This window comes from Pseudochaenichthys georgianus, chromosome 12 (assembly GCF_902827115.2).
Source record: "Pseudochaenichthys georgianus chromosome 12, fPseGeo1.2, whole genome shotgun sequence".
Classification (NCBI taxonomy): Eukaryota; Metazoa; Chordata; class Actinopteri; order Perciformes; family Channichthyidae; genus Pseudochaenichthys; species Pseudochaenichthys georgianus.
In genome coordinates, this window is record NC_047514.1 from 5,484,876 (window position 1) to 5,510,645 (window position 25,770).

At 40.5% G+C, this 25,770-nt stretch overlaps 1 protein-coding gene across 1 annotated transcript; it reads left to right on the forward strand.

Annotated features, from left to right (window-relative positions):
• Positions 1-2,477: 2,477 nt before the first annotated feature.
• Positions 2,478-25,349, forward strand: ppp2r2ab (protein phosphatase 2, regulatory subunit B, alpha b). The gene is made up of 10 exons (XM_034095872.2): positions 2,478-2,760; positions 5,877-5,945; positions 9,076-9,173; positions 10,030-10,195; positions 11,469-11,581; positions 16,414-16,591; positions 17,560-17,724; positions 21,885-22,054; positions 23,311-23,402; positions 23,763-25,349. Exons 1-10 carry the CDS (start codon positions 2,754-2,756, stop codon positions 24,040-24,042), a joined length of 1,338 nt encoding a protein of 445 aa, XP_033951763.1. The 5' UTR covers positions 2,478-2,753; the 3' UTR covers positions 24,043-25,349.
• Positions 25,350-25,770: the final 421 nt, after the last annotated feature.

Here is a 25,770-nt window from a genome sequence, read left to right on the forward strand (position 1 = left end):
TTGATTTAAATACTGTAAAAAAGTATCCATTAAGTAGAGAACATAGTCTCACTTTTCCTCTTTTTCCTTCTTTTGATAACATTAAACATAATGCATGTATGCTATGGTAACGACGCAGTTGTAAAGTGATTGACAATATAATGATATATTACGATAATATGTCCTATTAGGGCAATATAAACAATTATTTTCTGTCTTTGGTGACAATATGTTGACAACAGATTCATGGAAAACACATGTTGCCCTGCATTAACAGATGCTATAAAACAAATGAGTGTCACTGATGTGCATTGTCTCGTCAACTAGTTTCTAAATGTAGTAGCTGCACACATTGAAAGGCTCCAGTCATGGATGAAAACATCGCAACAAAAAAGTCTTGTTTTTGTGCCGTGCTGTTTCGGACAGTAACAGAAGCTGCATTCAGCCTGACAGGAAGTCCAGCCTCAACAGGCAGAGCAGGACACTGGAGACGGGGGACATGAGGTGGACAGATCAACCAAATCACAAGGAAACATGTTTTCCCACGAACCCCTACTGGTGGCCCAATAGTTTTAAAGGTCCCCTATTATACTGTTTTCCATCAATATATTATAGGTCTCATATAAAACATGTCTCTGAAGTGTTTGGCTGAAATACCAAACAGATCATTGTAGCATTACCCATAATCCCCTCTGTTTCAGCCCTGTTTCAAAAGTGCTGTTTCAAAGTTACCTTGGTTGGTGATTGGCTAATGGTTACACAAGCCAAAAAAACGTTATGACATAAAGTGGCCAAATTCTGATCAGCTCATTTTCAGGTTTTTATATAAATGGATCAGGACAAAAAGAGAGGGGGTCTTTGTTCCTGAAACTTCCAGAATATCTTTACACAGAGGGGACACGTGTTTATAAAAGACATGCAAAAGTGGATTTTGCATAATAGGTGACCTTTAACTTAAATTGCCGAAATACATTTGCTAGCAAGAGACATTTATACATGGCCGACTGTAGTATCTAAAAAATAATAAGATATACTTTATTAATATCTCTAAACAATAACTATCTCATCACAATTATCTTAAAATAATGATTTAGTATCTCAAAAAATAACTAAGTATTTAAAAATAAGGAGAAACTTATCTTCAAAAATTGTAAGTATATAAATATGAAAAGATTGTTTTTCTATGTATTGATTTGTTATCTTGAGATAATGACATTATATCTTGAAAAAAGTGTTTTAAAATAATGACTGGTTTGTTAAACTAATGAGAAACTTGTAAAAAAAAGAAAAGAAAAAGAATGACTTAGTATCTTAAAATAGCGACTGTAGTTCATACCAAGTCTGTTTTGTTTGTTTTTTTGACAAAATCTTAAGAACATGTTTTTTTGTCAGATTGGCAGAAATTGGCTTCCCTTACTGCCATCAATAGTCATAACTCAAAGACATGTAGTCTTGGTGAAAAGCTGACAGCAAGGTGTGTGGTTCATCCTATGAATCTCAGGCTCAGAAATTCTGAGGCTCTAAACAGAGATGCTAATAATACGTTTTTGTGTCATCTCTCAGCCTCTGGGATGAGAGGCAGGTGCTGGGTCAGCAGAGGGGTCCACTCCTGCTGGTCGTTTGACGAAGATTGAGGGGGATCTTGTCTTTGGAAATGTTGATATAAGGGTTAGGGTTAGGAAATTGACAGCACCACCACGGGCAGTTTTGATAGCTCTGCTCCATCTGAACAAGCTTCATTGTTAGGAAATATTCATCCTCTTTTCTCGTGTCCTGGCCATTTGATTGAATTTCTAACATTCTTGCATTTCCTAGCAACTCATTAATGCTGTATTTCTCTTTTGTTCCGTGGGCAACCTTCTTCTGAAAGAGATGTGAAGTACGTGGGTGGTAAAAAACTATCACTCGCACGTCTGAAGACCTTCGCGTTTGTGGCACTTAGACATTTTAAAAGCGTTTCAATCCCTCCAGAGAGCACCAGCAGACTGTGGCTGCATGCTTTACAATATGCAGGATAATAAATGTGAGGAAAGGAGACATATCTAGTTTGCAAATTCTGACTAAAAGCCCTATTTTGGAATGCAAAAGTCATCCATGGAAATACATGTTCAGGATGTACAAAGGTGTTTATTTTAATACTGCTATTAAAAGACAGGTGCTTTACAGTTTTCACTGACTATTACATGTCCTGCTAGATCAAAATGAGTGGTGCATTAGATAGCTTTAGCAAAAAGCATTCCCTGAGAGGGTTTAAAAATATATGTGTCAGACTTAAGGATACCCGCCTACTCCAAGATGCCACATTGTTGCTCAAAATGTTCAACATGCACAAGAACTATATTGGTATTTGTTAGTGTTTTTCTATTTTTTTCAAGCTTTAATTATTCAATACAATTGTATAAATGCTTGAAAAGGCCAATCTGATGTGCACGCGCGTGCTTGTGCATCTGCCATTCATTGTGCCCGCGCATTACAAAAAGCCTTTAGTTCACGTGCGGATAGAGACTCGAGAGGGGTGGGGAAGAAGTGACTTGTGGGATGCGGCAAGAGAGACAGAGGGGGAGAGTGAGTGACACCCATAGTGAAACAACAGCGAGACTAGCGGGAAAGAGAAGGAGGATAAGATATAAAATCCCTGCTTTACGGTTAATTTAGCGCCTGACATCCAGGTTTGCACAGACAGCGGAAGAAAAGTTCAGATCCCACGAACCAGCGCGTGGGAGTGGGAAGCAGGATCGTGACTGACTGAGGAAAGCTCCACTGTCTGTCTCGTCATGGCAGGTAATTCATTGTAACCATTACACACATAAACACCATCAACAGCCGGCGTTTTTTGTACGAGACTCCGCTCCAACAAGCTCTCAGCCCGACGGTCGGAACAGTATTTCGTTAACCCAGCCCAGTGTCAGTTAAGCTAACGGTTGCTAGCTAACACAACTTAGCTAGCTGTTGCTAACGTTAGCTAGCCCGCAAACCCGAGTGTCATCGCCCGTGTATCTGGCCTGTCTTTGCCGGCTAAAGCTAGCTAGCTAGCTAGCTAGCTAGCTAGCCAGCTGCTGCTAGCAAACGATAGCTGTTTACCACTATTGCCGGCCCGGGATCTGCCTTGCAAGCTAACGCTGCATACCGTGTTAGCCAAACATAGCTAACACGACACTAACATGTAAAGCTAACTTGTCATAGCCGTAACGGCTGCTGCTTCTCAATTTTGCATGGGATTTACAAAGGGCTAATTTAAAATATCTTATTTTCTGTTAACACATTATCCAAAATAGTTTGACGTAAAACTGGCGATTTTCACTCCCGTGCACACAATTCCTCAAACATGCCATGACTGGCTTGACAAGCCAGGCATGCTAACGTTCTAGCTAGCTCAAACTTTGACATTGCCCACATGCAGGCTAATACTCCAGGCCTTCTGCAGACTGAACAGACTGTTCCATATTTTGTGCAGTTTCTGAGTAAAGGGACTAGAAAATCAAGCCAGTATCGGGAACATGCAGATGCCTGTGCATAAATATGCTTCCCTCAAATAAGGCCTCGATAAACAGGATCTCTGTAGTCTAACGTTACGTTAGCAGTTCACATTTCATTCATTAGCTGCTACTTGTGCAGTTAATATAGAGTTATAACACTTAATATGCGACTTCAAACTGTAATAGCCGATCGTAATAGATGGCTATTTATTCATCTGGAAGAAATGGTCACAACTGTCTATTTTGTACATGCATTTGGTCCATTTGGGCGGGGAATTGACACTGGTCTTTGGGCAGAGGCATTGCACATCATCCTTTCGTTGAGACTGACTGACTGAGATCATTTTACCATTTAAACACCTTTGTGCTTTATGCATTTTCTCAAGGAATGCTGAAATCCACCACAGTGCTTCATTTTGCTCTGACCAGAACCATCCCTTTTCCTGGCTGTTTGTTTTAAATCATGATTCATCTCAGAATGGTGACTCATAAATGTCCTTGATTATTCTGCAGAGCTCTTCCACAAGGTGTTATCAGACCAGTTCTCATTGTGTAATAACATAAATGATCACGTAGAAATATGCGCTTTTTAAATACCAATGGTGTGCAATGATGCTGAAGGTAGAACCTGTTGAGGCGGGCGATGGAGGTCCTTAACGAACAAGCCAGCATGTTGTTTCTTGTTGATGTATTGTAGCCTGCTGTAAGAGCATCTCCTGCTGGTATAAGAGGTTGCCAAATTTAAAAGAATAGACGTTTCAACCCTACATTCACCAACTGTTATTATGATCTGGAGATAAATGTGTAATTAAGAAATTGATTTGCAACCTACCTATTTGCAATCTCATAACCAGAGACAAATAAAACACTACAAACCAAGGTTAAACTCTGGCTTTTATTTATATTATAGATCTTTAATATATATGGATGTGTGTGTGTGTGTGTGTGTGTGTGTGTGTGTGACACAATTGAGTTTAATTTTAGATAAAGATTAAATTAAATTAAATGATTAAAGATCATATGGGATATTAATATCATGTATCCTCTAGACTTTGAGGATTTTCCCACGCTGCCTTACAACGGATGAAATTAAAACTCCTTTTTTATTTGCATGTATAAACAAGGAATGTCTGAACACAATCAGTACATTGTTTTGACATACCACTTAATGTAGTTAATTATTGCTTAGGCACTCCGTTTCACCGTCAGCAAAAACTTTGAAACTTGGCAATCTTAGTTCCTCTCATCCTACATCATAGTCGATGTCCAGCACAGTTAAGATCCGGGAAACTCAAGCTTGACATGTAAAATACTACTCAGTATTAACTAGGGGTGTAACGGTTCACAAACATTTCGGTTCGGTACGTACCTCGGTTTTTTGGTCACGGTTCGGTACGTTTTCGGTACAGCAGAATTTTTTTCACAAAACAAAACATATATATATATATTTTTATTATTATTAAACTGTGAATAATGTATTCACTCAAATAAATACAAAATATAATAAAATAAACATTAAGGTGCAGCATTTCGATGAACTGAAATAATCTGTATTTGAACTGTACTGTACTAGCACCTAAGCAGCCAGTTTGACATTAGGACTTGCTTGTCATTGTATGTTCATGTTTTTTTAAAGAAAGATGAACTTGTCCACATTGCTTGCCGAAAGGGCAGATCTGCTGGCAGCTGGCACTAACAATGTCTCCTGCTGTGGAGGACACCCTCTCGCTAGGGACAGAGGTAGCAGATACAGCCAGGTAGCACTTTGCTAACATGGCAACATAAGGATATTTGGCGTTTGTAATAGCTTTGGCTCGGTCTGAACCTTTTGCGAGTGGTGGAGGCTTGGAGGCTTAAATGCTAGCGGGAGTTTGCACTTCAGCCTTTTTTCTTTTGGTACCGGTGATATTCACGTTCGGGTGATGCCTTTTCAAGAGTGTGCAAGTTTGATGTATTGCCAGCCGCGTAACCAATGTTAGTTGAACAATGCCGATAAACAGCTTTGGTTCGGTCCACCTGTCTTTGTCCGTCATCCTTGTACGTAACTGCGAAACCAAAATGTTCCCAAATCGGAGACTTCAATGATGCTGGAGGATTTTCGAGCTCAACTTTATCTGCCTTCGCCATTAATTTGACAGTTCCTTAAATTACTGACTACATTTGAACGCATCCCTCTGACCAGCCCAATGAAATGACTTGCTCGCTCTATGACGCGTTGAACCCAATGTGAGCAAATTACTCTGAATGCTGCGACGCAGCACCTGAGATTACTTCCAAAAACTTGTTCACGTTCTCAATTTTTTACGTTTAACGTTATATTCGTTCGGTACACTTCGGTACACACCGAATAATTTCGGTACGGGTACGTGTACCGTTACACCCCTAGTATTAACTCAAATGTTTATATTTTAATCTCTGCAGGACCTGGAGGTGACATGCAGTGGTGCTTCTCTCAGGTGAAAGGAGCCATTGATGATGACGTGGCTGAAGGTATGATATCTGCAAAGTATTAGTATTTGTAAGCTTAAAGGACAGATTGGACATTTGCACAAATGAAATTGACTATATATATATAGATATTTTTATTCATTGGGATAATCCCCTTGAGATGCACCATCTCGTTTTCAAGGGGGTCCCGACTAATATACAACTGCTTTCAGTGAGAGGGCAAATAGCATCTCAACATCTTCCTTATTTGTTCTATAGCCATTTAGATGTTGCACAATTTAGTCGCAACTTGCCGTGATGCTACACATTTCAACTGTGCCCTTCCTGCACAAGGACACAAATATAATGGGTACTCACTATGTTAAATACTCATACTTTTGCAGCTCCCATGTAACAGAAGTCCCTGTCGTTCCACTCCTACACTTCTGGATTCTGCTTGTATCATACAGCAGCCTGTTTTCTGATGCAGCGACTGTATTAGAGCTGTGTGTTAAGGTAGTTCTAATGCAAACCAAACACTTCTTCCTCTCACCGCTTTACATTAAAGGCTTTTAACTGGCAAGCCTCTAAAAGGCTCCTTGTCTTTTACAGGAAGTCCAGCCTTATTTATTACTCAAGTTAGGGACCAAATGAACAAGAAGATGTGTTGGTCATATGCTTAGTGTAAAGGCCTTTCAAACATAATACAGCAGTTTATGTAAACAAGATTTCTGTTGAGTTGTCAAGGCATGAATACTTTCCCCTTCTGTCTCCATGCAAACTAAACTGTAGAATTAGCACAATGCTACGCTGTTCATGGTATAACTAAGGTATTTAACTGTGAATGTGAGCTTAAACATGAACTTAACTAGCCTGTGCTTTGTTGGATAATGTTGCATTGCGTTACACCTTGTAGCTAAGAGAGGCGTGGCTGGTATTTTGCCTACTCATATTGGAGTGAATGGGGTAAACAAATAGATGTACATTTTAAGCAATACAACTCAAAAGCATCACAAACAGCAATTCTTGTTCTTCTGTGTATTGCTAGTAACTGCAACAAATATTCATACTTAATGCGCCTTTTGATAGAATATAACATTTCTCTTAATTTTTGTATTTGATGTTTCATTGAGCCAATAATAGAAATTGTCAGGTTATGCAGCTTATTGTCTTGTGTCATACGATTTCCATCCCCAAGACATTTCTATTGAATCACAGCTTAGTAAATAACACTAAGGATGGCTTATAGCTGGAATCTAAAGAATGGCAACACCGTAAAGGTAAACCTGTTCAGTTCATGATGTTCTGCAGCAGTCTGGCATGTTTCAACCCTTTGACACATTCCAACAGTGGAGTGACAGAAAAACTGCACATTATCCTCGGCCTACATCCTGGCTTCCTGATTCATGCAGCATCCATAGATAGTAACGTCCATTATCCATTCATAAATAATGCACTCACAGCAATGCAGTTAGTTCTCTACTGTTGCTGTTTTTCCATATCTGATGGGCGTTCTTCCGTATTTTATAGGGCAAGTTGTTGAAGTACTGGAAAACAAACAATAATGGATAATGAGATAGGGGTGTTGAAAATAATCGTTTCTACGACGTGGACGATTCGGTATCGATGCAGTGACGGAAGATAATCGATTATAGTGTAGTAACGTTGCTTCCCGGCTTTACTATAACGTTTTTTCTGTCACTTTAATATCAAATCGGTCGGTGACGTAGAGATCAGGGAACAGACGTGACAGCGGCACAGCAACACCAAACACAGAGCAGTCTGCTTTATCCACCAACACAAGAACACCAGTCCAGAACCAACAGCAGAAGGACCCGCTCTGAATCACTCCGTGTCACTGCGGCTCAGAGACACAGGGATTTATGTTTTTCAAAAATAATCGCGTTACAATCATGTCAGGTTTTTGGTGGATTTAATTAAGTCTTGGATTGCAGAGTATGAATGCCTTCTAGCAATTTTCTACGTGTGTAAAGTTTGTGAAGGCAGGAGGAAAAAAGCTTCCGCGATCACCGTCTCCTCTCCGTTCCTCCAAGCCCCGCCCCCTCCCTGAAAATAATGAGTGACATGCTGATAGTGACCCGATAGAAACTTTATTATTCACTTAATCACTGAGATATAATGAAGCTAATTTAATCTCATACATTCATGGGATTTATGCAACAGTAAGACAGAGAATGTAAGTGTGCACCCACATGCAGTATTTTAGTTGTTATATGCTATTGTAAATGCTCCTGTTGTCTGCTGTGTTCAGACTCAAGTCCTGTGTGTGATGCCACATTCAGGACATTCATTCAGTGTCCTTTTTTTAACAGAAGACCGTTGCTAGAAGCTGCAGCTAGACTGCAGAAGTATTCTTTTTTTGTTTTTGAGGATGGAACAACTTCACACACGGAGGCTAGACCTATACAATTCATTTATTTTGGTTTATAAATTAATGTCAAGACATTTATGTTATTGATTTCTGAAGCACTTTCTAAATAATAAAAAGAGAGTTCATATGTATTTACTGCATGTATGCATTGATGAAAAATAAGCCATGTGCAGTAATATAGAAAATTGAGGATGCATTGGTATGCATCGTGATATCGAATTGAATCGAATCGTTGACGGGATAATTGTAATCGAATCGTGAGACCAGTGAAGATGCACAGCCCTATAATGAGATGGTTGCTGCCCTAATAGAAAAATGATTTTCAAGTAGCCTAGTTGAAATACATGACTCCCTACTTTTGTCCCCGGGGGGCACAACATGCACAAAGACCTCCTAGCACGACCTTTTGCAGCATTGTCTTTCTGCTCCAGTGGCTACCAAAGGGTTAAGTCAGTGTGTTTGAGCGAGTTGGTGTTTATAAAGCAACACACTACTGCTAGGGGTGGATGTGTAATGCTGTATAAGTGAGGGATGTGGGGTGAAAAGGAGGGAGAATCTAGGTTACTAATAATTTTCCGTCTGCTCTACATGCTCTGACATCCTTGTGCATCTCCGGCCTGCACTGTCATGCACTCTGACTCCAGCACGTATACATCCAGGGTTAGCTAGGATTAACCGAGTGCTTCCTCTTCCTCGTTTCTATTCGTCATGTGATGTCTGTGCACCGAGAAATATGCTATATGTATAAATGGAACGTTTCTACATGGGCATGTTTCTGATGTTTGTGTTGTTTTTTTGCAGCGGACATCATATCCACAGTTGAGTTTAACCACACAGGGGAGCTGCTAGCCACAGGAGACAAGGGTGGGCGTGTCGTCATTTTCCAGCAGGAAATAGAGGTACATTGTAACTTTGTTTTATTCCCACACAATATTCATTTTAGAGAGTGCCACCCCCTGAACTCAATTACTCTATTAGAAACAGGATTATTCTGGAAGCGGCTTTGTATCAAGGATCAATAGTAGTGCATTGACGGCACATTTTGTAGGCCGACATTGGTTCCTCAACTAAAAGCAATGGGAACTTTAAATAAGATCTGTGGCAAACACATTTAGATGATTCTTGATATGTGATACACATTTAGTTCAGCAGGGTAATCTCCCCATAGTAACACCACTTTAGTAGTAATAAACTAAAATTAGGCTATAAACAAAATGCATCACGGTCACATGACTGCGACCACTAAGATAAAGTCGGACGCCATGTTCGCCGTGATGTTGAATAGTTTATTTTGTCACTTGTTGGCATACCCCCTTTTTTTTAAAGAAATGTTAAAGCTCCAAAGTGTGGCATTTGCTGACGCATTTTATGGCGTAGGATAAAAAAGGGAACGTTTCGTAGGCTTTTATTAAGGCATCTAATCAAAAACTTTAAGTTCTAAAAATCCTTTCCAGGTTTAGGACTAATTTGTTGTACTATAAGGATTACATTTAAACTAGTGTTATGCTTTATGTCTGAAAGTAGCTGTCACTTCTCAATTAAGACAGACAAGAATTTTTGATTGAAACTCAACAAATGTATAAATATAATGTGCAGGTCTCCCTTGAAAAAGAGATCATTGATCTCAATGGGATTTCACCTGGATAAATAAAGGTTTTGAATTGAATAAAAAGGGTCATCACTGGCATGTTCTTTTCTAACGTCTGTTCTTTTTGTTTATCCATGTCTGATGTTTTTTGCTCTGCTGTCGGGCAGAATAAGAATCTGCCTCAGTTCCGGAGCGAATACAACGTTTACAGCACTTTCCAGAGCCATGAGCCCGAGTTTGACTACTTGAAGAGTTTGGAAATAGAGGAGAAGATCAACAAAATTCGCTGGCTTCCTCAGAAGAATGCTGCTCAGTTCCTGTTGTCGACTAACGGTGAGTGGAGTCAAAAGCAACCGGTTACTTTAATATTCTATACAAAAAAGGTGACATCAGAACACTTTTTAACCAATAACTAAAAACAGCCTGGTCAACTCTCCCGTCTCTGGCCATTCTGCTGCTGTTGTAGTAGGGCTGTGCAGTTAATCATATTTTAATCTTGATTACGATTTTGGCTTGCAACGATTACAAAAATAACGTAATCGGAATAAAACAATTATTTGTTATTCAAAAACAATTTTGAATTTTTTTTTTCAGTTGAATTATACTTAAAGTTCAGGGTAATCAAATGTTAAAAACCTTCTGTTAAATTGTTTCCAATAAATTGATGTTTCAAAATAAATAGATAATTGTTTTTAATAATCGTGATGTCAATTATTGACCAAAATAATTGTGATTAAGATTTGCCATAATCGCACAGCCCTATGTTGTAGTGTCTTTGTCCAATTAGGATATAGTGCCACAGTGACGCGTCCTAAAACCCGGAAGTAAGTTAGCATTTTATCACTTCCGGTTCCTTCGCCAAAAAGCAGTGCAATTTCTTCATAGGATTTTGGAAAATAACTGGAAATAATGTCTGTGGTTGACACACATGGAAGAGACAGATCACGTTTTGTTCTACGACATTAAATCCATCAGCAGTGACCCCGCTGGTGATTTCTGAAGAGTTTACGTGTCTGAAAAACGATGGTTGTTAACAAGTGGCTGAATAGGACTACAGAAGTTGTCGAGGACGTTGTACGTCATTACGCCGAACACGTAAACACTCCCTCTAAGTTTGTTTTTCCCTGTTCTGCTTGAAAGCAAGTACCTGCTTCCTGCAAACTGTTAAAAACAAACGCTTCAACTTGTACAATTTTGAATCTGTAGTTTTGAATATGGATCTTAAGTTGGCGTGACGTTGAAGCAGCGACCCTGCTGTAGTTCCTTTATAGCATAACATTAGCATTTTCCTTCTGGCGACTAGATTTATGATTTGAAAATTTTAAAAGTAGGATAGACATGTGGAGATTATCCGGCTGAACAAAACGTGATCAGTCTCTTAAATGCGTTTCAACCACAGACCTTATTTCGAGCTATTTTCCAAAATCCTATGGAGAAATTGCATTGCTTTTTTGTTAAAGGAACCGGAAGGAGTTTACTTCCGGCTTTTAGGACGCGTTACTGTGGCACTCGATGGTATACCCTTTTTAATCTATGTATGACCCGAACATCATGTTACACGGAAAAGCTTAATTATAATTGACACGATTACTTTTCTTTTTGACAGATAAGACAATCAAGTTGTGGAAAATCAGTGAGCGGGACAAGAGACCAGAGGGCTACAACCTCAAAGAGGAGGATGGGCGCTACAAAGACCCCAACTCCATCACGTCACTGCGGGTCAGTTCAGACACAACCTCAATGTTACTCTGACAGACCAGTGTTGAAACGAGTCTTTACACATTTATTAGTTCATAGTTATTTTACTTGGTTTATTGAGAGAGCAGTGCTGCCCAGTTTAGTAGGTTTCTTTTTGTGAGTTAATACACTCCAATGACCTGCCCTGTGGTTAGGGTTGCATATCGTTGACTTTTTACGATACCGATACCACTAAACGATACCGATACATATCGCGATACTTTCATGTTGCATAAGGGAAACATTGAATCATCCCGGAATGACTCCCATGAAGCGCTTTATGATATAGTTAACGTTTCAAATGAATATTAAATTCAATTGTGGTACTTGGACCTTTTTAGTACTGAACAAACAATGAAAAACACGTTGTCTATGAAGAAAACTGATTCTGCGATATCATTTAGAACAACCATCAGGCGTGAATAACACCTCTTGTCAATGCAAAAAGAAAATGGCACCGGTATAATCAATATTCAACCTGAGATTCGACTGACCAGAGAACACATAACGGATCATGAGATCTCGGCATCATTAAAATCAACATTTGCCTGAGGAAGAAAACAAATCCCATCACAGTTCAGTTTTTTTCACCTGCTGAACTGAACACTCTCGCTTGGCACGCTGCTTCCCTGAACACAAAGTTACTTGGTTGCCAGACAAGACGGCATTGGTTGGATGTGTTGCCATCTTTCCCAGAAATAAACTTCTTGCAGTTGTTACAGACCCCAGCATTCAGACTAGGGGTCGACCGATTATCGAAGCCGATATTCCGCATTTTACAGATTATCGGTATCGGCTTTTTTTAAAATCAAATTGCCGATACGACTTTGGCTCTGATGCGGCCGTTTCTCTGGCTGCAGTCACCACTGTTCACGAGCAATGTCCCACCCACTGCGCTATCTGCTATTACTGAAGTGTCAATCAACACTGAAGATTTTGCAGGCTGCATCCAGCCAGAGAGGCGGGACCTTCTCAGATTACAGGCAGGTGCGAAGAACACGGACAGAGGCAAGCAGCAGCAGTGAGCGGTGTTTCGAAGGTAAATCGGTTGAAAGCCGAAATTCAATAAACATCCCAATTCCCTATGCCGAAGTTGCAAAAACACCACGATCTTATGATCCAATTCTATCAGCAGTTTCCCAGTTACAAAGGGACGGGGGGGGGCGGGTAGCATCTCGCAGCGGAGAAACTGTGACGCGCTGGGACGACTGCTAGTGGAGCCTCGCAGCGACTCTGCTTTCTGCACCACAATCTGGTGCTGCTGAATTGGGACTACTAAATGAGTGAGACTCAAATATCAGAAGTTCAGAACAAGTTTTAGTCGTTTTTATTTTTATTTTACTTTATTTACTTTACTCAGGGTCACAGAGAGGAAAACCAGTTTTAAGATTCTTGAAAAGTTCATTAAACATAAAAAGGCATTTCATAGAAGTTCTGTTATTCTACATTTTGACACCAAGATTTTCTGATTTTACTGCAAATGTATATTGGTTCCAAATATCGGTTATCGGTCTCCTTGATTACTAATAATCGGTATCAGCCTTGAAAAAGCCATATCGGTCTATCCCTAATTCAGACTGGCACAGTGGTTACAGACCCCACCATTCAGACTGGCAGTGGTTACAGACCCCACCATTCAGACTGGCAGTGGTTACAGACCTCACCATTCAGACTGGCAGTTGTTACAGACCCCACCATTCAGACTGGCAGTGGTTACAGACCCCACCATTCAGACTGGCAGTGGTTACAGACCCCACCATTCAGACTGGCAGTGGTTACAGACCCCACCATTCAGACTGGCAGTGGTTACAGACCCCACCATTCAGACTGGCAGTGGTTACAGACCCCACCATTCAGACTGGCAGTGGTTACAGACCCCACCATTCTTCAGACTGGCAGTGGTTACAGACCTCACCATTCTTCAGACTGGCAGTGGTTACAGACCTCACCATTCTTCAGACTGGCAGTGGTTACAGACCTCACCATTCTTCAGACTGGCAGTGGTTACAGACCTCACCATTCTTCAGACTGGCAGTGGTTACAGACCCCACCATTCAGACTGGCAGTCATATGCAGCCACACTTTAGATTTTCTAAATAAGGCCCACACTCCACAGTGACTCGTTTGCGGAGTTAAAAAAAGTTATTATTAAAAAAAAAGTATCAAAAACCGGATTTGATTTCTGTACGGTATACCGTAGCCGCCAGTAACCGGTATTTCGGTAATACCGGGTACCGGTATGCACCCCTACCTGTGGTTATGCTGATTGTTTTGGAAGGGGAAATGAACTGCAATGCTTCAATAGCCCTTAAAAATGCACCCGTATGATAGGGCTGTGCAATTAATCGTATTTTAATCGCGATTACGGCTTGCGACGATTATAAAAACGGCATAATTGACAAAATACGATTATTTTGCTGGGTGCGCTTTCGCCCCTCCCTAAAAGCCCACTCGGCCACGTGGGAGGGACATGTGTTGTGAGTGTTCAGCGCGAGCGAAGATGTCAGAACAAGAGCAGCAACTCGTTAAAAAGAAGGGTAAAACTATTTCCACTATTTGCAAGTACTTTGTCATTACATTTCACATCGCTAAAGATATGTGCCCAGTTAGCACTGTTAGCAACCAGGGCTTCAAGCAACGTGTCAACACGTTGGACAAACGTTACGCGATGCCGTCTCGGTATTATTTCAGCAGGTCTGCGCTGCCTGCACTATATGACAAATGCCGTGGGGAAGTTGAGAGAGATGTGGCTTCAGCTGACTACTTTGCTACCACAACAGACCTATGGTCTAGCACAGGGGTGCCCAACCAGTCGATCGCGAGATGTGTCTAAAAATAGAACGACAATATTCTGTTTTATCGTTAATGTCCTGTAACATAATCTTCCTGTGCCAGAATAATGCACTTGAACGCATCAAAGCTTTGTGATTGGCCGGCGTCACCCCATGTGTCGGGGCGTGGCTGAGGGTCTTCAGTCCAGGTGGCAATATTGTCACCTGCCTGCGCTCATCTCTGAAACCAGACCATGTAAACAGGCTGGTGTTTCTTGCAAAAAATCTTTAAGAGATGACATGAGCAGCCCTACCAGCATTTGCCATGGTGGCCTAAACATTTTTATTTGGTCTTAAATTGTAGTTCAACATTTATTTCCTGTTACTTCTGGACCATGACGGTTGGCCAGCCTTCAACGTTTAACTGAGTGGAATATGTTGAATATGTTTTACCAACATGTTGGCTATATGTTAAGGAGTTTTCAGTAGGTTGTGACAGTGCACTGCATCATATTTGATTTAATTTATTTTGGTCTAATTTATTTTTATTTATCATATTAATAATATATGTTTAGTATGGTTTTGGAAGTGCGCTCCAACATATTTGTTGTTCTTGTTTATTGGTAAAATATTATTTGTTTTAAATAAATGGTCAATGAATAATCGTCAAAATAATCGTGATATCAATTATTGACCCAAATAATCGTGATTATGATTTTTTCCATAATCGCACAGCCCTACCGTATGGCTTCACTTATTCTATAAAAGAATACAAAATAGTCAATTGTCCTGTCCTAACAGAAACGGGTGTGACAAAACTGACAACTTGGTTATGTAGAGGGACTAGTTAAATGTGAGTCAAGCGCTGCGTTTAATCCAACAAAGTCCTGAATAGTCTAAACGGGTAACACCTGTTTGGGTGTAACACAGGTGTGTTGGCTTTAACTGTAACTATGGTTTACTTATCCTCATCTAGACGGGTACTAGCTTTGTTTGATGAACCAGATATAAAGGATTTCACCTCTAGCTGCTAATCGCTAAGCTAAGGGACTTATAAAGTATGTCTTCTTCTACAACAAATTGGAAAAATCTAAGATGCAAAAGTATATAATTACATTTTGAATAAAAGCATTTAACTGAGGATCTATTTACATTTCTTCAGACACTCAATAGGGCTGTCCCGAATAAAACATTTCGGGCTCGCGAATATTCGGCCCGCGCAGGGGGTGCATAGTAATCAGCAGCGAACCGCTTCAACACGTTTATTCACGGCATTAATTTAGTTATTCTACAGTATTGTCGGTTTATAGTTATTTGTTAATGTATATAACCCAATTTGTGTTCTTTAAAATTGAAAAGGATATTGCATTGTGTTTGTTGCTTTCGTTGCAGTTGTATATGTCTTAAGTGTAACTTGGCTTGGCTTCCTATGTTTTATGGACATGCTTTTATTTTGAAGGAGAGTTAGCGCTGTTGACTGGAAGTTGTTGTTGCTATGGAAACAACGTGACGGAGATTAACGGAGAAAAGTCATATCTACATATAAAGACGGAGAAAGTAAACTGTAAAGTTTATGGTTAAGTGTTAGCACCCCCGAAGAGGCACAAGCTCTTAAGTTGATATTGGAGATTTCAATGAAAAAAACTAAACTAAAACGAATATCCGAGTAACGAAATTGAAACCCGAATAGTACTCCAACGAACGAATATTCAGGTACAGTCCTAACTCTTAAGGCCTGAGTGTAAACTGCTTCATTTCATTTAAAAAAAAGAGAAAAAGAAAAAGATGAAATCTATTTTCACTGTACAAACGGAAGTTAAAAATGTTTCTCAGACTCTCTTTCGATGGACATAAAAACCTAAAATTAATTATAAAGCTGAAATCTAAGTGGTTCTTATTTTAATTAGCTAATTAAATACATAAACTACTGGGTAGATTACTGACTGACTAGAACTGGCTTCAAGGAGCTTTCAGAGCTTCACATTTCCTTCCTGTCTTTTATTATGAATTTCACCTTTTATGTCCCGTTTATCTCCTTCTCAGGTTCCCGTTTTAATACCCATGGATCTCATGGTGGAGGCCAGTCCACGGAGGGTGTTTGCCAACGCTCACACCTACCATATCAACTCCATCTCGGTCAACAGTGACGAGGAGACCTACCTGTCTGCAGACGACCTCCGCATCAACCTCTGGAACCTGGAGATCACCGACCGCAGCTTCAGTATCCTTACATACTAATCAGGGTTCTTACGGTCATTAAAAACTCGGAAAAGTCATGGAAATTCAAAAAGCTAATTCCAGGCCCTGGAAAAGTCATGGAAATGTAACTAAAGTTGTATCAAATATAATTTATATTTTATCTAATTGCCAAAATAGTAATACTATAATGATAATAAATACTGTATAGTAATGAAAAGTAAAATGGCATTTAACAAGGTATTTTGCTGGTGAGAGATTTTAGTTGTAGAACAGGACTATTCAATTAGTTTGGAATGGTTGATGAAAATGATCCAAAACAAGGGGCTGGGAAAAAGATGGCTTGAAATATGAGCAATCATATTAAGAGCTTCAGATACAGTTAATACTCCAACAGCATAGTGGAGTGAATATATTGTGTTTAATTAAATCAAACAACATAGCCCCAAGGCCTTTATAGATCTAAATGGCAAGTTCAGAACTCTGTAGGCCTACATGTGAAGCTAATTTAACCATCAACATTTCATTTGAAATGATCTAATCATTCATGCAGAGACGCAATCAATGACAGGAGTTGTCACTACAGTAGCTAGTAGGTGGGTTCAAAACCCATGCCCGCCGAAGTTTTCAGGCAATCCCCCTCTATCTCTCAATTGAACACCCTCTCTGGATTAAAGGCACTCTGGCCCAAAAAAAGTACATTACTTTTTAACATTATACTCAAAGGGCCAGTAAATATCACCCCGGGGCCGCCAATTGAATAGCCCTGTTGTAGAAGCTAGTAAGCCTACTATTTGATTTGTTTTAGATAGGCACAACATGTTTCATATGCAGACCTTATTTTCCTGTTCCATGTTAAAGTAAACCATTTTCAGTGGTACTGTTGAGAAAGAGTAATTTTTTTGGTCATGGAAAATTAGGTAAAGGTCATGGAAAAGTCATTGAAAATCATTGGTGAAAAAGTGTATGAACCCTTAACCCTGTGCCCTTAAGACATTGTTGACATTAAACCAGCCAACATGGAGGAGCTGACGGAGGTGATCACAGCGGCAGAGTTCCACCCTCATCAGTGTAACACATTCGTCTACAGCAGCAGCAAAGGAACCATCCGTCTGTGTGACATGCGGGCTTCAGCGCTGTGCGACAAGCAGTCCAAACGTGAGTCCCTACTAGGGCTGCACGATATTAGAAAAACTGACATTGCGATATTTTTTTCCCATGCGATATGAAAAAATACAGCAATTGAAGAAAAGGCAGTTGTTGTTTTTTTGTTCGCAAACCATCCTTTCATGAACTTTAATGCTATACAATTGGTACTTTTTTTTTTACAATATTTAACCGGATGAAGGATTTTAGTCACGGACTTCTGGATCTTAAGTTATCAGAGCAACAAGCTGAGCTAGCTCGGTTATCCTGCTTTGATCTGATAAAGAATGATTGTGATTGGTGGTTTGCTGTGCATGCAGAGCCTGAATAGGCGCTTTCACATCGGAGTACTTTTGCCTTTTAGTTCCGATAGTTCCTGGGATTTTGCGTTCACACCAAAAAGAGAAGTTAGTTCATGAGAACTTGTTTTCCCTTTTCAGTGCCTGCTAGAGAGCAGGTACTTTCCTGGGGAGAAAAAAGTTCCAATTTCTGATTGGCTGGGCGAATTGCAAACCACGCCCCGTAAAACTCTGAAAGGTTTTATGAGGCCGCCATTTTATTTGCTCGCATTAGCATTATTAGCATTAGCCCCGCGCACCAACGGAGACAATTATGGCAATCCAAAAAAAAAACATGGGAGCGGTGGAGTGATGAGGAGGTGTTGGCGTCAGAGTTCCCGTTAGAATATTTTTTGCTGCTCAAAATGTCCGTTCAAGTTTAAATCTTCCGGAAAAAATTAGAAAAGTGCTGGTCAAAGGTCTTTGTTATTTATTGAGCTTTAAAACAAATTGATATGATTCGATATTAAACAAACTATTTATAGTAGATTAACTACATTATCAAAAGTGTACAGTTACTTACAATAACACGGGAATAATAAACAGCCCGCCAGTATCATGCAGCTTGCGGATCCAGTAATGAGTGACCCGACAGTAAAACTAAACATATCTATAACAAGTTTAGGTAGTTTGAGAGGTAATTTAAAATAGCTACGTGTGATATTCTAACCTGAAGTGTGTGTTTTGTTCCGCTCACCGCTGCATGTGATCATGCAGAGCTGCGTGTCGACTCGTCAGCAGCAGCTGATCTCTCTCTCCCGTCAGATTAGACTTCACTCGCGTTTATGTCCATATCGATCAGATCCAGCTAGTTCTAGCTAATGATAGGACTACCTGCTTATTAAAAGACACCTAAACAATAAGCGTCGCTATGCAACCGGGCGAGGCCGCAAAGTATAGCGCAGCATTATGCATTTGTTTACATGCCCACCGGAACCCCGAGGCATTACCAACAGATCAACGCACAATCAACCCATACAGGACATCTCTTTCTCCACATTACGTGTTGGACATTAGAATTGACTATCTTTGTCTGTCACATACTATTTTTGTCCGTCACATAAGTGGCGCAACTGATGCGGTATTGCGCTAAGGGAAAATTATTTTGACCGGAGAGATTTAGATTTGCCGGTCTTCAGCATATTTAACCGGTCATAGTCCGGTAATTACCGGCTAACGGGAACTCTGGTCGGCGTTCTGGCGATTTACTCGGAAGGCATCCCCGGAGTTGGGGAATTCCGGCCGGGGACTTCGGGTGGCAGTATACGCCGTGAAGTTGTTTGCGGCCTGCCAGTAAACCCAAAGCAGAAGAAGAAGAAGTGACGTCAGCAGGTTCATTTGCGTAATCTTTCCTCAGGGACTTATTCCGGTGTGAACGCGATCGGCTCTTAGTTCCATGGGGGAACTAAGTGCTGGGAACTAAGTAGGGCAAAGTACTTGGTGTGAACGCGACTAATGTCACTCACTCAAGTACCCCTGACTCAAGTACCCCTGACAGGAAAGCCGCGCGAGTTTTCCTTTTGTAGCAAGCGGCAAAAGAATTGTAACATGACGTGTTTGAGTTAATTTGCCTACTTAATATCGCACGTCCTAAAATAAAAAGATTCTCGTGATTTGCCTTTGCAGAATAGTGGTGTTTCCTAACATACAAACAAATAAGGGTGTACACCAGCAGGGAGGTACACAACTCTGTGACACTAAGTGTTGATTGTACAAAATCTGTAGTCTGCAGTTTTGCAAGTCCTACTTCTGGTATTGGCTCGGATTGTTTGGAACTTGGACAAAGTCATTCCAAAGAAACGTACAAAGCGTGTAGAGCCGTGCTTCCCATTCAATGGAAATTAGACTTTATTCCAGTGAAAGGTGCAGCCAGTAGCATTCATACCATTGACCTGCCCCTGTGGTTTCCCAAGTGCCTTCAGGCTGTCTAAGAATGTTGCAAGATGTATCATATTCTTTTTAAACGATGCCAACACTTTAAGAAAAGAACATAATAGAGAACCGCAGTGACGCATCCTAAAACCCGGAAGTAAGTTAGCATTTTTACCACGTCCGGTTCCTTCGATAAAAAGCAATGCAATTTCTTCATAGGATTTTGGAAAATAGCTCCAAATAAGGTCTGTGGTTGAGACACATTTAAGAGACGGATCACGTTTTGTTCTACGACATTAAATCCATCAGCAGTGACCCCGCTGGTGATTTCAGAAGAGTTTACGTGTCTGAAAAACGATGGTTGTTACCAAGTGGCTGAATAGGACTACAGAAGTTGTCGAGGACGTTGTACGTCATTACGCCGAACACGTAAAACACTCCCGCTAAGTTTGTTTGCCCTGTTCTGCTTGAAAGCAAGTACCTGCCTCCTGCAGACTGTTCAAACAAAGGCTTCAACTCGTACAATTTAGAATCTGTAGTTTTGAATATGGATCTTAAGTTGGCGTGACGTTGAAGCAGCGACCCTGCTGTAGTTCCTTTATAGCATAATGTTAGCATTTTGCTTCTGGCGACTTTATGATTTGAAAATGATAAAAGTAGGATAGACATGTGGAGATTATCCGGCTGAACAAAACGTGATCCTTCTCTTAAATGTGTTTCAACCACAGACCTTATTTCGAGCTATTTTCCAAAATCCTATGGAGAAATTGCATTTGTTTTTGACGAAGGAACCGGAAGGAGTTTACTTCCGGCTTTTAAGACGCGTCACTGCGGCACTCTATTCACAAGCAGTGTGTTGCACCCGAGAGCTGTGAGAAGTGAATGGTATTTCCAAATAGGAAAATTTCTCCCACCTTTTCTGCGTTGAATGCACCATCACTCTCTCCTCTCCCCATCTTTGTAAGCCAGCCACCCTGCTCCCTTTTTAATGTGGGAGGACCAAAAGAAAGGCTTGGGAGTTCTTCAGGCTCAACGGTCAGTAAAGAAGTGACCATCAGAGCACTGATAAAAAAGATTGGACACGTTGAAACTTGAAGCTAAACTGATGCTTCTCAGGCCTCACCACAGTTTGAGATGACCGAATCTGAAACGATGGTGCATTGCCATCCATCATGTGTGATGTGGCTTTCATATCTCATGTATACGTTATTTATCTTATGTTAAATAATGATATGTAAATCTGCACTGTGCCTGTTGGCTTAGATTCTGAGTTTATCGCTGCTCATCTGCCAGAAGCACCATTGTTAGAAGCCGTAATACTACAGTATTTATTTATTTTTTCAGAGCATTATTTACCAGCCATTGTGGCCACAGGAGATATTAAGGCGCTGTTTACACGAGAACGGAACGGGTTGTATCCGCTACTTTTCTCTCGCGTATAGCCCTTCGGCCACACGAGGCCGTAACGGAACCGCGGAAACGGACCCCGCAAACGATAACGGGTCCCAATGTGGATAGATCTGCAAGCGGATTGTCTGGGGGCGGCAAACGGCTCCGTGTGTATGCCCTATACGATCATTTTCCTGATGAAGTGGAAGTACAGCGCCACGCCACTTACAGCATATGTACTACAGCGGGTTGAGCAGTCTCGTGTGAAGGGCCACGTTTATTGAGCTGTGTGAAAGGAAGACTTTCGAATTCGGTTGATTTGCGTTCCCGTGTAAATGGGGTCTAAGAAGAGTCTGCAAACCTGTTTGAGATTTTGACAATACCAATTCTTGCATCTATTACTTTAGTCTTGTGTGCAGTTCATGGCTTAAATATCTCTTTGGTTGATCTCTTCATAAGCTCTGTCATTCAGATTAGCTTTGTCTGCACACGCATCTTCCTAATGTCACTCAGAAACCGACAGACTGCTGAAGTCTGACTGTATTTCATCATATCTTCCTCTGTCTTGTCCAGTGTTTGAGGAGCCGGAAGATCCCAGTAATCGCTCCTTCTTCTCCGAGATCATATCCTCAATCTCAGATGTAAAGTTCAGCCACAATGGACGCTACATGATGACCCGAGACTACTTGTCCGTAAAGATTTGGGATCTGAACATGGAGAGCAGGCCAGTGGAGACCTACCAGGTGAGAGGAACAAACACAGAAACAGTAACGTATTAGTTTAGTAATGTATCTACTCGCTAACTTTGTCTTTTGTTAGTAATATTGTAACTGACAACATTTAATTTGTATGCGATGCACAGCTAATGTTTTTGAAGGTTTGAAGCAGCTACATGCATCACACCACTTGATTTGAAGCAAAAGAAAATGTCACTTCTCTGAATTTACCTGGGCTTGTAACCTCAAAAATTAAATAGAAAACATTTTCAGTTTTTTCCAAACAAAGATTCCACTAAGGTAGAATTTATATAATGTTGCCAGTGTTTATTTTTACTCTTTCTTAACCCTTAGATGCACAAGTGACTGGACTCTACCCTCTTCCATAAGTGTTATGTCATTTTGGTTAAGAAAAATCACATATAATATTTAGTATTATATTTTGGTTCACACTAGAAATATTTTAGATTTAATTTTTCACTATTTAGAAAAAAACCATTTTGAACATATTGATGCAAAGATCTCTGCTATTCTGAGACCCTCACAGTATTCCAGTCCCTTTTCAGAACTCATCTCTTCTCCTCTTTTCTACTCATAGCCCCCCCCCCCCCCCCCCCCATCAATCCATGCCGGTTGATCAAGTTTGATAGTCCTATACCCCCCATCCTAACCTTCCCTTATATTGTAAAGCGATTTTGAGTCCTTGAAAAGCCCTATAAAAATATAATTTATTATTATTATTATTATTATTATTATACTGACAGGTATCAGATCTTGCTGTGTAAAATAATCTTCCTGAGAGGTGTCACTTGTGATGTAGTCTGTGTGGTCCACAGTGAATGTATTCCTGACAGCCACAGGTGATAAGAATCAAAGGTTCCCAGAGGATCCCATACAAAATGCATGCAGGTCATTTTTTACCCACTTATGGAAGCTTGGGGTAGTAATACAAAAACTACAATTTCTTAAGATGTACATTTAAAATGTGAAGGGCATGATATCCAAAACATGTTTTTTGAGGAATAGCGAGAATATGAAATGATAAAAAAAAAATGTAATTGCAAAGATACTTCAAGAATACCACCTCACCAGGTCAAAAAATACCCACTTTTGCATTTAAGGGTTAACAATGGCCACGCCTTATCTTACCTTGTACATCCATAATGTGGCCACACGGGGGCACTGTCAATACATGGTTTTGCTTTCCACTAAAGTGTGTACACTACTAACACTATGTGTCAGTCTTTAAATAGTGCTTTCACACTTGCCTTTGCTTATTGCAGGTTCATGAGTACCTGAGGAGCAAGCTGTGCTCGCTGTACGAGAACGACTGCATCTTTGACAAGTTTGAGTGCTGCTGGAATGGCAATGACAGGTGAGTACATGCGGGAGGCAAAGAAAATGCAATAAAATAAAAACTCTGCTGATGCTGCTTATCTATGTTTTAGAATAGGATTTTATTTTATTGAGGGTGCCTACAAATTACAGCAAAGCTCTTTTAGCATCGTAATGTAATCAAATATATATATTCTATATTTAATATTAGACTTTGAACAAATATTGGGCCGTCTGATTCGAATATAGCACTAGTCCATATTGGGAATTCTATTTATTGTGCAGCCATACCAGCTGCTTGCCAATGCATTTCTGTTCAGAAGTACTAAGTTATGGACAATATTCTAGCATTACTTGTGTGAAAGGCTCACGTGCCTTTCTCCTCCCCCCCCCCCCTCAGTGTGGTGATGACCGGCTCATACAACAACTTCTTCCGGATGTTCGACCGCGGCCAGAGGCGGGACGTAACTCTGGAGGCGTCCCGAGAAAACAGCAAGCCCATGCAGGTCCTAAAGCCCCGCAAAGTGTGTGCGGGCGGCAAGCGCAAGAAGGACGAAATCAGCGTGGACAGTTTGGACTTCAACAAGAAGATCCTCCACACCGCCTGGCACCCCCAGGACAACATCATCGCCGTGGCGACGACCAACAACCTCTACATATTCCAGGACAAAGTGAACTAACGCCGCAGTGAGTTTACCTGAGATCTGGCGCGGGGGGATGTCCCGTTGCATCACCCTCAGTCTCGCAAGCCTCACCCAGGGGTGATCTGCGGTAACGCCCGACAACCAGCATCCCTGTCCGTCGCTACTGGGTGACCAGACTTTGCCACTTTGTTCTAGATGTGGACAGAGGAAGCCTCGCTCTTGCCCATCATCAGCCTGTCTGTGGCAGAGTAACACCTGCCTTGTTGTTTAAGTGATGTTGTGCCAATTTTTTTCTTTGCCCTATTTTGGTATGGCTTTATTTTTTTTGCCAGCCCGTCTGCCCTTTTTCTTCCCCGGGGGCAACATGGGTACACGTTTAATTTCCTTAAAAAATCAGAATACAGACACACTTATTTTTATAACTTTCCCCTGCCAATGGCTCTGTGGTAAAAACACACTTATTTAGTAATTCCCCTTATTGTCCTGTGCCATTGTCCTGTTTATTTTTCTAAGAAAAATGTGCCAGTCTTTTTTTTTTGTGTATACACATTTTTATTAATTCAACCATTAGACTGCCATAGTATTCTTCACAAACCTGGTTCATTCAACCTTACATACCCAACAGTCACACATGTATGCTCACAGTTTTCTTTCCACTCTTGCTGCTGAGTGGAAAGACCTCAGTGCTGGCCTCCAGGAGTTTAAGGATTGTTTCACAGATGTAAAGCCCGGCCAGTCGCTGTGCCTCGGGCTAAAATAATTCCAGACTACAAAATAGGTTCTTTTTTTTGGTTGGTGCGGTCTTTCGTGCATCGGTTCCTCTTCCTCCTTTTGTTTGTGTTGGACAAGGTATAAGAGATAGCCTATTAACAAATAATTATTATGACTGTCATATTTATATTAAAAAAAGTTAAAATGTCACCAGATTTGTTCCATCCTATTTTGTGAAATGAAGCTGGACCTTACACATCTTTTTGAGTGATCTTTAAGTATTGTCTTCCCGTGGTGTACCACAGCTCCGAAGCAGTACTTCACAACGGGGAAAAACCTTTTTTTGATTTGACACTGGACTCTTGCTGCACCAACTAAAGTACTTGGATGTGTTGTCGGTTTAAAAGAAAACATTATTTGAGGCATTACTCACTTAAAGTGTTTGTTTAAAACTACTGCAGACATTATTACTGCTACTGTAATGTGATGGTACAAAAACTGCACCAGGACTTGCAGCTGTTGTCTCCACACATATTTAAAATGTGGACAGTTTAATTAAATTGATGCCTCTAGTAATGTATAACTACAGTTTTAATCTATGACGGTGAAGATAATAAAAGAACTACTTTTTGCACCCTTGTGATTGCCTGATCGTTGATGAGATCTCATCAGTACTGTGTTCTTTTTAATTGTGTTATCCATGTTGTCAATTTTTTTTTTACGGTTCTACATCATTTATAAGGTATCTTAGATCTATGCTTTCAGTACATAACAAAAGAACAGCTAGGGTCCCTGTTAAGAACAACTTCTGCTGTGTAGTGATTCTCCATTTGTTTCTGCTGGTTATAAATCATTGCAAATGTGGAGCCCCTTGCATTCTAGGTGTCCCTGATCTGAGTGATAGACATAATAAAGACACCCAACCATTGAAGATTCACTGCAATCAGCTGATGTGGAGTCCAGATTGGCATGTGTTCTGTACGTGGGTGCACACCACCTGCACCGGAACACATCTATCACCACATGTCGTGTTTGAAATGTATTTTTCCGCTC